The sequence below is a fragment of the Entelurus aequoreus genome, linkage group LG20 (assembly GCF_033978785.1).
Source record: "Entelurus aequoreus isolate RoL-2023_Sb linkage group LG20, RoL_Eaeq_v1.1, whole genome shotgun sequence".
Classification (NCBI taxonomy): domain Eukaryota; kingdom Metazoa; phylum Chordata; class Actinopteri; order Syngnathiformes; family Syngnathidae; genus Entelurus; species Entelurus aequoreus.
Window position 1 is genome coordinate 32,935,082 of NC_084750.1, and position 13,368 is coordinate 32,948,449.

Consider the following 13,368-nt stretch of genomic DNA (forward strand, 5'->3'; position numbering starts at 1 on the left):
TTTTCTATTGTGGATCACGGATTTGTATTTTAAACCACCTCGGATACTATATCCTCTTGAAAATGAGAGTCGAGAACGCGAAATGGACATTCACAGTGACTTTTATCTCCACGACAATACATCGGTGAAGCACTTTAGTTATGGAGCTAACGTGATAGCATCGGGCTTAAATGCAGATAGAAACAAAAGAAATAAGACCCTGACTGGAAGGATAGACAGAAGATCAACAATACTACTATCAGGAGACACTTAACCAAACACTGGACCTGTAACTACACGGTTAATGCTGTGCCGCCTGTCGAAGCCTAGCAATGCTGTTGCTAACGACGCCATTTAAGCTAACTTAGCTACGGGACCTCGTCAGAGCTATGATAAAAACATTAGCGCTCCACCTACGCCAGCCCTCATCTGCTCATCAACACCCGTGCTCACCTGCGTTCCAGCGATCGATGGCGCGACGAAGGACTTCACCCGATCATCGATGCGGTCGGCGGCTAGCGTCGGATAGCACGTCTGCTATCCTCAAAGTCCTCCTGGTTGTGTTGCTGCAGCCAGCCGCTAATACACCGATCCCCCCTACAGCTTTCTTCTTTGCAGTCTCCATTGTTCAATAAACAAATTGCAAACGATTCACCAACACAGATGTCCAGAATACTGTGGAATTTTGCGATGAAAACAGAGCTGTTTGTATTGTGATACAATGTGTCCCAATACTTCCGTTTCAACGATTGACGTCACGCGCATACGTCATCATACATAGACGTTTTCAACCAGAAGTTCCCCGGGAAATTTAAAATTGCACTTTATAAGTTAACCCGGCCGTATTGGCATGTGTTGCAATGTTAAGATTTCATCATTGATATATAAACTATCAGACTGCGTGGTCGGTAGTAGTGGGTTTCAGTAGGCCTTTAATGGGCCGCATGCAGCCCTAGGGCCTTAATTTGCCCAGGTCTACTATAAGCTGAAGATGACTCATTTGAGTGACAGGACTAAAAATAAGAGTGAATTTTTAACATATAATTAGCAAATGCAGTAGTACCTCAACGTACGAGCTTAAATGTTTCTGTGATTGAGCTCTCAACTCAAAACACTTGTATCTCAAATCGATGTCTTCCATTGAAATGGTTTTTACTTCACAGGTGTGCTTTATCTGGGTTGATTAGTGTAATTCCTTGCTTTATCAATGGGGTTGGGACCATCAGTTGTGTTGTGAATGAGAAGGTGTGTCCAAACTTTTGGCCTGCACTTTTTTTTTTTAAACAAAAACTTACTTCCATAATTTTATTTTTAATCAATCCATCAATTAATCTCTTCTACGAAATGTTTCTGAACTGACATGCCTGCAAAATGACTTGGAGATGATGCAAATACCTATACCTGCTCAGGATGAATGTTGTATTACTTTTATTAGTGCTGCAGTTGCACATGGTTGTGGTCTGCGTGATCCCAGGATGCAGAGGAGGCAGGCAAGTACAAGTCCTATAATTAGGTTGTAGAAATGAGAAAGCACCAGTATGGATACAGCAGTGGATCACAGGTGAGCAAAATATGTGACAAAAACTAGGCAAGGAAAAACTTAACAATGCACAACTCAAACATTGGACAATGAACAAGACTGCCAGATAAATCCTTCTGATTGGGAATCAGGGAACGGTGGGCCTCCTGATGGCCAACAAGAGACAAGTGAGGAGAACAGCAGTAGTCGAATCACAGCAGAACCAACCAAAAACAGGAAAAGGAACAAAAAAAAAACACGTAACACAATGAATAACAACAAAAAGGTCCAAAATGGTTATGATGGATTATGACAATTAAGACTCAAACAAACCAGAGAATGTCACAACCATGTTGTGTTGGCATTCACTTTTCTGATACAACTGTCTAAAACACAGTTCCGGTTCATGATTATTAGTTAGTTTTTTTTCCTCCATGTTTTCAGGGTTTTGGGAGCACATCTGCAGAGCACTGGCTGGGGAACGAGTACGTCTACCAGTTGACCAGCCAAAGGCAGTATGTCCTTCGCGTGGAGCTGACAGACTGGGACGGACACCAGGCCTTCTCGCTGTATGATCGCTTTCAAATTGGCAGTGAGAAACAGAACTACAGGTACCGCTCACATTGCTATGCACACAACAGATTTATGTGCTTCTGTGCATTTTTATAGTTGGTAAGACATCATGTGGAAGCCTTTTTGGACCTTAATTCAAGAAAAGAGTTCTGAACTTGAGTGGGAATGTGTAGCAAGTACTATTTTGTGCATCTTAGAATATCAAAAGTAACCCGTCCAGATTGTATTTTCCGATGTTGGCAAATGAAATGCTACTTTCTGGATGAAGAGCAGGAGTTGGATTATTTTAGGCTTTATAAAACGTCCGTCTGACCACAGGTGTGGTAGTGTGGGCTAAAATTGACATGCCTGCAAAATCAGATGATTTAAACATTTATGGAAATATATAAATTAGGTCAGGAAAAAACACAGAGGCTAGTTCATCCCCACGAGCCTGTTTTGCAGGTTTCACTGCTCTTCAGGGGATTTTAGGGATGAAACAGCCTCTGTGTTTTTTCCTGACCTAACGTGTATTCCGCTCTACCCCCGGTATTGAGCACTGCGTAACGGATAAACCACAGAAACCTTGACTATATAAGGAAATATACATATTTCCCTTCAGAGCAAGCATGTATTATTTCACATACCCTGGAAGACATGTTAAAGTTATAGTATAGGATTAGAGATGTCCGATAATGACTTTTTTGCCGATATCCGATATTGTCCAACTCTTAATTACCGATACCGATATCAACCGATACCGATATATACAGTCGTGGAATTAACACATTATTATGCTTAATTTTGTTGCCATGCCCCGCTGTGTGCATTAAACAATGTAACAAGGTTTTCCAAAATAAATCAACTCAAGTTACGGAAAAAAATGCCAACATGGCACTGCCATATTTATTATTGAAATCACAAAGTGCATTATTTTTTTTAACATGCCTCAAAACAGCAGCTTGGAATTTGGGACATGCTCTTCCTGAGAGAGCATGAGGAGGTTGAGGTGGGTGGGGTTGAGGTGGGGGAGGGTAGGGGGTAACGGGGGGTGTATATTGTAGCCTCCCGGAAGAGTTAGTGCTGCAAGGGGTTCTGGGTATTTGTTCTGTTATGTTTATGTTGTGTTACGGTGCGGATGTTCTCCCGAAATGTGTTTGTCATTCTTGTTTGGTGTGGGTGCACAGTGTGGCGCATATTTGTAACAGTGTTAAAGTTGTTTATACAGTCACCCTCAGTGTGACCTGTATGGCTGTTGACCAAGAATGCCTCGCATTCTCTTGTGTGTGTGTGAAAAGCCCTAGATATTATGTGACTGGACCGGCACGCAAAGGCAGTGCCTTTAAGGATTATTGGCGCTCTGTACTTCTCCCCACGTACGTGTACACAGCGGCGTTTTAAAAAGTCATAAATTTTACTTTTTGAAACCGATACCGATAATTTCCGATATTACATTTTAAAGCATTTATCGGTCGATAAAATCGGCAGTCCGATATTATCGGACATTATAGTAGGTGTATCAAATGGTATGGTAACATTTTTGTGTGTAGTCGTCGCTCATTTATCGCGGCTAATTAGTTTCAGGCTTGACACGCTTAACAAATTTCCACTAACCCTAACTCTAACCCTAACCCTCTAACCCTAACCCTGACGGTCTGTCACATCACGTCTTGTTATGTTTTTTTAGTTTGTGTTTATTTCCTGTGTGGCGCTCTTGTTTTTGGTCCCTTTTCCTGCATGTCTCCCAGAGCGCCTTTTTCCCCCTCACCTGCCGCTGATTGGCAGCCTGGCCACACCTGGTAGTGGTTGTCAATCAGCTGGCTTCTATAAATGCTTGCCTCACCCTTTCGTCATGATTGTTTTTGTTACTGACCGTTAGCTGCGTGTTGTGTGCACGACTGCTCATCCTGTGTTGAGTATAATTAAATACTTGCCAATGCTTTTCCACTCCGGATGAACCCGGAGACGACTCAAATATTAACACTGAATTAGTAAACTTTCTCTGGTTTTAATGGCATTTAATAATTATATCTAACCTACTAATCAACAGGATAAACCTTGTCAAATGATATAAAACCAAGTGCTAATCACAAAGATTATTTTTAAGCCTTAGGTCAGGCTGATTACAAAAATAAATGCTAATCAAATATACTGCAAAAGAAGGGACAAATGAAAACTGATGACTATATTTATATGTAATTATGCAGTGTAGGGTTGTCCTGATACCAATATGTTGGTACCAGGGGACCACAAAAAATGGTATTATTGGCTTTATTTTAACAAAAAATCTTCCCGTACATTAAACATATGTTTCTTATTGTAATGTTGTCCTTAAATAAAATAGTGAACATGCAAGACAACTTTTTTTTTATTAGTAAGTAAGCAAACCAAGGCTCCTAATTTAGCTGCTGACGTATGCAGTAACATATTGTGTCATTTGTCATTCTATTATTTTGTGAAAATTATTAAGGACAAGTGGTAGAAAATGAACGGTACTTTTTAGAGGTGGTATAGTACCGAATATGATTCATTAGTATCGCGGTACTATACTAGTACCGGTATACCGTACAATGCAGTGCTAAAATAAAGAATTTCTAACTAAATGTATCATAAATAATAATATATGTTTCTTAAATAAACAATTGAAGTGCAAATGAAAATACAGCTACACCACTTTAGTTATAATTTTTGCACTAAAGAAACTTCTCAATGACTCGAGCTCCAAACTTCTGTTTGTTTGATTTTGTCATTTTCGATACCAGTACCAATACCAGTACCCTTAAAACGATCCCGATACCAACTCAGTACTTAATTCGATATTAATCATGTGAAAAGAATGCAATGGGTTGCGTAATTGTCACCACTCCTTCCCATTCAAGATTTTTACACAAATACATTTTGAAAGTGCTCAAATATGTATTAAATAACTCTACAAACATGTACAACGAAGTATTATTTTGGCTGTGTAACTTTAAACCACATTACAACTAGAGATGTCCGATAATGGCTTGTTTGCCGATATCCGATATTCCGATATTGTCCAACTCTTAATTACCGATTCCGATATCAACCGATACCGATATTTACAGTCATGGAATTAACACAATATTGAGCCTAATTTTGTTGTGATGCCTCGCTGGATGCATTAAACAAATAACAAGGTTTTCCAAAATAAATCAACTCAAGTTATGGAAAAAAATGCCAACATGGCACTGCCATATTTATTATTGAAGTCACAAGGTGCATTATTTTTTTTAACATGCCTCAAAACAGCAGCTTGGAATTTGGGACATGCTCTCCCTGAGAGAGCATGAGGAGGTTGAGGTGGGCGGGGTTTGGTAGGGGGTAGCGGGGGTGTATATTGTAGCGTCCCGGAAGAGTTAGTGCTGCAAGGGGTTCTGGGTATTTGTTCTGTTGTGTTTATGTTGTGTTACAGTGCGGATGTTCTCCCGAAATGTGTTTGTCATTCTTGTTTGGTGTGGGTTCACAGTGTGGCGCATATTTGTAACAGTGTTAAAGTTGTTTATACGGCCACCCTCAGTGTGACCTGTATGGCTGTTAACCAAGTATGCCTTGCATTGTGAAAAGCTGTAGATAAAATGTGACTGGGCCGGCACGCGAAGGCAGCGCCTTTAAGGTTTATCGGCGCTCTGTACTTCTCCCTACATCAGTGTACACAGCGGCGTTTTAAAAAGTCATAAATTTTACTTTTTGAAACCGATACCGATAATTTTGAAACCGATACCGATAATTTCCGATATTACATTTTAAAGCATTTATCGGCCGATAATATCGGCAGTCCAATATTATCGGACATCTCTAATTACAACCAACCAACATTCTGAATCTAACCAGTAAGTAACCACTGACCAGTCAGTCCTCCTCAACTGTTCTTTTTAAGAAATACTAACATGTCAGCCTTCTTTGGGGCATCCTTTCCTGGCTTATTGTGTCTCCAGCAGTTGAAAATATTCACTCTGCTGGAGTGGAGGATGTCTGGACACATGTATAATTAGAGGCCAGGTCAAACAAGATGGGTAGTCGTAGTTGGATCTTAACAAAGTACATAAGTAATTAAGCTGCTACAGAAGCTAAAACCGGTAACCTAACCACTGAACAAAACATTGACGGATGTGACTGAGCAGAGCGCTAACTTGCTAATTAAGTAAAATTAGCGGGCAAGCTAAGCTAGCGTTAGCTCACATGCCTACGACATGCCCAAAAACGATTTACTTGACAATACATGTTTTAATAGAATAGAATAGAATAACTTTATTGTCATTATATTTGCATATAACAACATTAAGGACTCCAACTTAAGGTGCGGTAGTGGGAACAAATATGGGGTAAAAATAAATTACACAAGAGGTAATAAAGAAAAAAACTAACAATTGAAATAAACAGACTACTATCCAATAAAGGTAATTAGCAATCCTGTACAATATACAAAACATTATAGAAATACAAAATACTGTACAATATACAGAACAAGACAAGAGTACCGGAGTAATAAATAACAATCAGTGTCGGACGTATTGCACAGTAGGGTATTAGGGTAGGATATTGTATAGGGGTGAATTATTATTATAAGTTAGAGTTCAAGATGGCGACAGCTCTGGGAAAGAAGCTGTCTCTGAGCCTGTTTGGTCTGGCTCTGATGCACCTGTAGCACCTGCCCGATGGAAGCAGGTCGAACAGGTGGAAGCCAGGGTGTGTGCTGTCCTTGGTGATGCTTTTTGCTCTGTTGAGGCAACGGGAGTTGTGTAAATCCTTCAGGGAGGGGAGGGGGCAGCCGATGATTTTTTGTGCAGAATTTTTGACCCTCTGAATCGACTTTTTGTCTGCTCCAGTGCAGCTGGCGTACCACACTGTTATGCAGTACGTCAGCAGGCTCTCGACAGCCGAGCGATAGAAGGTCACCATCAGCTGCCTCTCCACACAAAGGATGAGTACTGTTAACATAGTAACCATTTATATATTACCTGAAGTTATCGACGGTTGAGCAGTGTCCTGTTGAGATGACGACGACGATGCTGGTGTTGTAGAGGCCGGCTTTTTAAACACAGTACAGTTCTCCACCCTTAAGTTTTCTCCGGGCTTGATGAGGTGTTTAATCATATTGCTAGTATTCCCCGTTTTCCCCGAAATAATCTTGCCGCATTGTATGCATTCATTTGTACCCGGCGCCACAAGCGTGTAGTACAACCACACCTTATGACCGTTTTGCTGCCGGCATCTCGGAATGATGACCAGCCAATTCTGCAGTGCTTCAACCCGCTTTACCGCCATACAAACTATTGTTTTTGCGGTGGTGGACCAATCACATGGCGCATTGAATTGAAGAACTGTGATTGGCTGCGAGCAAAACCATAGAAACAGTATGTTTTTCTTGATCTGGGTACAAAAAGAACAGATTGCAGGTATCGTTTGACAGACGCAGTTTCGATACTACTTGGTATCGGGTTGTTTCAAAGGTATCGAGTACCCATACCCAGCCCTAATTGTCATTACTGCCACAAGCAGTGGAAAAGTGTATTGCAACTGAGTACCGCTGCGGCCCATAAGGATCACAACTTAGAAACAGATACATTTGGCTGCCCTATGGTTAAGAAACACTGATCTAAACCACAAGGAAGTGTGTCAAATGTAGGTTAGAATCAACATAGGTCCTCTTTAACGATGCCGTAGCTTGTATCCATTGTGAAATGTTTGACAAACCTTGAATTGTTGTCTTTTTTCCACTTATGTCATTGCGCGTGTTAAGAGTTGATGGATGGAAATACTTCAATCATAAGATGAAATGTAGCGATTACAAGATCAAAACATTTCTTTGATACTGGAAAGATTCCAATCAATGCAATCATGTTGATCCTCTGATGTAATTCTGTGGAGAGCTCTATTTTTGTTACGAATTCCGCCCAACTAAAATGTATTGTCTCTTCTAATGTTCCTTCGACAGACAGTTTCTGGTGTGTGGGGGGTAGAGTGTTTCTGTTTATTCTTAAAAGGGTTAGTGATAACAGACCGCAAACTGTGGCAGATACTTGGGCTTCTCCAAATGTGGAACGTTCCAAGCAATTTCTGGCCCGAAAGAGAATCAGCACTTCTGGGGTTTTCACAACATTTCTGGTTGTTTCTAAAAACAAACCGTTTTTGTTGAAAAAAGTCCAATCGAAAACAGAACTGGACTCTGTCGGGATAAAGCCTCTAAAACACCTGACCATTCTTTTTTAGAAAGGGACATCGCTTTCATATTGTGTGGGGTAATTTTTCTCCTTGTTATATTGAATTTGAAGAAATGTCTTATAAGCACCGTGAAGGTTTTATTTTGTATCGGTTTCCCGTGGTGAGATGTCTCCTGGTTTTGAACGTGTTTAACGTAGCAAAAGTATAGATGTGTTTGTTTAAGTTACAGACAGTGAGGAGCAGGCTACTCGAAAAATGGAGTAAGCTAAGCTACAAGTTACTCTCGATTAAATATATACATAATACATTTATGTATGTGTGTGTGTGTGTGTGTGTGTGTGTGTGTATGTATATATATATATATATATATATATATATATATATATATATATATATATATATATATATATATATATATATATACATTCCTTAGGTCAGGAAAAAACACACGGAGGCTATTTCATCCCTACAGGTCTGTTTCAAAGGTTTCCCTGCTCTTCAGGGGAATCAAAAAACACCCCTGTTTATTGAGCGCTGTTTAACGGATAAACCACAGCAACCTTGGCTATATTAAAGTTAAAGTTAAAGTACCAATGATTGTCACACACACACGAGGTGTGGCGAAATGATTCTCTGCATTTGACCCATCACCTTTGATCACCCCCTGGGAGGTGAGGGGAGCAGCGAACAGCAGCGGTGGCCGCGCCCGGGAATATTTTTTGTTGATTTAACCCCCAATTCCAACCCTTGATGCTGAGTGCCAAGCGGGGAGGTAATGGGTCCCATTTTTATAGTCTTTGGTATGACTCACAACCTACCGATCTCAGGGCAGACACTCTAACCACTATATATATACACTACCGTTCAAAAGTTTGGGGTCACCCAAACAATTTTGTGGAATAGCCTGCATTTCTAAGAACAAGAATAGACTGTCGAGTTTCAGATGAAAGTTCTCTCTTTCTGGCCATTTTGAGCGTTTAATTGACCCCACAAATGTGATGCTCCAGAAACTCAATCTGCTCAAAGGAAGGTCACTTTTGTAGCTTCTGTAACGAGCTAAACTGTTTTCAGATGTGTGAACATGATTGCACAAGGGTTTTCTAATCATCAATTAGCCTTCTGAGCCAATGAGCAAACACATTGTACCATTAGAACACTGGAGTGATAGTTGCTGGAAATGGGCCTCTATACACCTACGTAGATATTGCACCAAAAACCAGACATTTGCAGCTAGAATAGTCATTTACCACATTAGCAATGTATAGAGTGTATTTCTTTAAAGTCATTGAAAAGTACAGTGCTTTTCCTTAAAAAATAAGGACATTTCAATGTGACCCCAAACTTTTGAACGGTAGTATGTATATATATATATATATATATATATATATATATATATATATATATATATATATATATATATATATATATATATATATATATATATATATATATATATATATATATATATATATATATATATATATATATTCTGGCTTTCACATGTAGTGAGTGAACATTATTCACCCAAGGAACTTCAGTTATTAGAGAGTTACGGTCGGACGGTTTTTCTCGGGACACATTTCTGGTGTTGTTGTTTCCAGACGAGAAGATGCTGTTCCGTTATTGATTTAAGCAAAGTCTGAATGTCATTAAAACAGTTAGCTCCATCTTTTGACACTTCTTCCACTCCCGTCCTTGCACGCTACACCGCTACAACAAAGATGACGGGGAGAAGATGCTATCGAAGGTGAGCCACGTAAATAAGACCGCCCACAAAACGGCACATCCTGAAGCGACTGTCAGAAAGCGACTTGAAGATGATCTGTAAAACATAATCTATGCAACATTTTGACCAAAGAGCCACCATTACATGTTATGTAGAGCATAAGGAAGTCTTTTCAATTTAGAAAAAAATCATAATATAAGGACTCCTTTTCATGCGCCTTATAATCCGGTGCGCCTTATATATGAAAAAGATCGAAAATAGACCATTCATCGGCAGTGCGCCTTATAATCCGGTGCGCCCTATGTTCTGGAAAATACGGTCATATAAAAATAAAACCTTTTTTAAAATGTCAATCAAAACCTACGTCACACCCCCGATACATCATGTTTTTCTGCCAAGTAATTGTATAGATTTTACGGTAATTTAACAATGAACAGATCAAAAATAATAAACATTTCTGATGAATTTATAACGTTTACTGCTTCATGGACGGATTATTTTGCTTTCACTGCTGACAAGGTTGGTTCAGTTGTGTGCTTAATATGTGGGGAGAGAATAGCCACACAAAAAAAATCAAATGTTGAAAGACATTTCCAGAACAAACACACAGCATTCACAGAAAAATTACTGAAAAAGAGCAGTTTCAGAACTACTGTGGAAAGCTGATTACAGCAAAAATACTTCAAATTGTTCAGCCTATTCGGGAATCGCGGGATTTCCTTTGATGAATTCCAAAAAATCCCAGATTTCCCAGAATTCCAGGTTTTTCAGGAGTTTTTTCCAATTCAAAATGAATTGGCCATTTTTAAAACTTCCACCATTTCCACATTTTTCAACCGATTTCAACCATCCCACTTTCAACACATTCCACTCATCCTGGACATTCAAATTATTATTTTTCAAAGTTCAAAAAAGATTCCAGGATTTTCCATATGTCCTGGTTTTCCAAAGCCTTATTTCCACCCTTTTTTCTGGCGACTACTCCTCCCACATTGTTCAACGTATTTCAACCGTTCCACCGTCAAAACATTCCTCTTAATAAAGACCAAAAACAAAGTTGGTTTTTGAACTGGAAAAATTCCCGCTTTTCCAGGAATTCCGTAATACCATTTCTCAATTCAACATGTTACTACTTCAACAATTCTCGACCGATTGGAAAAATTCCAACACCAACCATTTCAACTCATTCAGATCATTCAAATTTTTTTTACCATTTTCCAAAAAATTCCCTCTTTTCCCCAAATTCCCACATTTCCATGAAATTCCCATTGAAATGAATAAAACATTTTCTAAGTTCCAAACAAAATTCTGGTTTTCCTGGAAATTCAAACTCTTCAACATTTAAACCATTCCAACATTCAAACTATTCTTACATTCACACTACATTCTGTCAACATTTCAGTTAAACTTCAGCATTGGAGCATTCCACATGCAATTCCTTCAGGAATGAACTCTTCTAGTTCTTCTTCTCCTGATTTAGGCGCACTCTACCTTCCACATTTTTCACCTGATTCTAACAATTCTAACTTCAAACTGTTCAGTCTATTTGGGAATCTCAGGCTTTCCCTTGACAAATTCCAAAAATTCCCAGATTTCAACCGTTCCACAGGCAAAAAACGAAATTGGTTTTTGAACTGGAAAAATTCCTGCTTTTCCAGGAATTCCGTAATACCATTTCTCAATTCAACATGTTACTACTTCAACAATTCTCGACCGATTTGAAAAATTCCAGCACCAACATTTTTCTAAGTTCCAAACCAAATTCCGGTTTTAATGGAAATTCAAACTTTTCAACATTTAAACCATTCCAACATTCAAACTATTCTTACATTCACACTACATTCTGTCAGCATTTCAGTTCAACTTCAGCATTGGAGCATTCACACGCAATTCCTTCAAGAGTTGCCTCTTCTAGTTATTTAATATTTTTCAGATTCAATATTTTCATTTGTGGTGCGTGTTTATAAGGGGACCATTTACAGCGAGCAACGTGTTCTTTTTTTTTTACTGGCCCATAGCCTTTTCTAATGAAAACATTAAACACTTCCTGCTGTAGAACATTACAAAGGAGCACAAATAGTCTGAAAGAGACACAGGGTGGGGCAGAGATGTATACGAGCTATACTAACAACGTTTAGCAGCATTATCGCACAACGCGGCTATTGGAACAACTGCACATAAACAGCAAAACTAAATACAATCAAGCTGGCCTCACTCTGAGTTAGAATGACAAAACTCACTTGGCGAACACAGGAAAAACGCTGATTGGAGAGAGTGAAATTGATCATCAATTAGCTAATAACGAGCATAATGCAGACGCAGCAAACATTAAGCAAGTCAAAGAGTTAGAAAAAAAGCCAAGGTCAGGTTTGAGATAGGAGTAATTGAATTCATGGTACAGCTGGATGGATCCCGCCACAACTTCTACAAGTTCAACTCCATCTCAGAGTTTTATGCATATTTTACAGAGGGATGTACAAAACCCAAAACCAGTGAAGTTGGCACGTTGTGTAAATCGAAAATAAAAACAGCATACAATGATTTGAAAATCCTTTTCAACTTCTATTATATTGAATAGACTGCAAAGACAAGTTATTTAACGTTTGGAACTAGAAACCTTTACTTTTTTGCAAAAATTAGCTCATTTGGAATTTGATGCCTGCAACATGTTTCAAAAAAGCTGGCACAAGTGGCAAAAAAAGACTGAGAAAGTTGGGGAATGCTCATCAAACACTTATTTGGAACATCCCACAGGTGAACAGGCTAATTGGTAACAGGTGGGTGCCATGATTGGGTATAAAAGCAGCTTCCATGAAAGGGCGAGGGTCACCACTTTGTGAACAAATGCGTGAGCAAATTGTCCAACAGTTTAAGAACAACATTTCTCAAGGAGCTATTGCAAGGAATTTAGGGATTTCATCATCTACGGTCCGTAATATAATCAAAAGGTTCAGAAAATTTGGAGAAATCTCTGCACGTGACCTTCGGTCCCTCAGGCGGTACTGCGTCGAAAAGTGACATCAGTGTGTAAAGGATATCACCACATGGGTTCAGGAACCCTTCAGAAAACCACTGTCAGTAACTACAGTTTGTCGCTACATCTGTAAGTGCAAGTTATAACTATACTATGCACAGCAAAAGCCATTTATCAACAACACCCAGAAACGCCGCCGGCCTCGGTGGGCCCGAGTTCATCTAAGATGAACTGATGCAAAGTAGAAAAGTGTTCTGTGATCTGACGAGTCCACATTTCTGAAATTGTTTTTGAAAACGGTGGACTTTGTGTCCTCCGGACCAAAGAGGAAAAGAACCATCCGGATTGTTATAGGCGCAAAGTACAAAAGCCAGTATCTGTGATGGTATGGGGGTGTATTAGTGCCCAAGGCATGGGTAACTTACACATCTG

The 13,368-nt window shown here is 39.4% G+C and overlaps 1 protein-coding gene across 2 annotated transcripts in view; it reads left to right on the top strand.

The window, feature by feature from the left end:
* The window catches only part of angpt1 (angiopoietin 1), a 208,506-nt gene that overhangs the window by 163,033 nt on the left and 32,105 nt on the right, over positions 1–13,368 (top strand). For both annotated transcript variants that reach the window (XM_062029975.1, XM_062029976.1), the window contains exon 7: positions 1,943–2,109. In XM_062029975.1, coding sequence (XP_061885959.1) covers positions 1,943–2,109 — 167 coding nt within the window. The remainder of the gene's footprint in view (positions 1–1,942; positions 2,110–13,368) is intronic.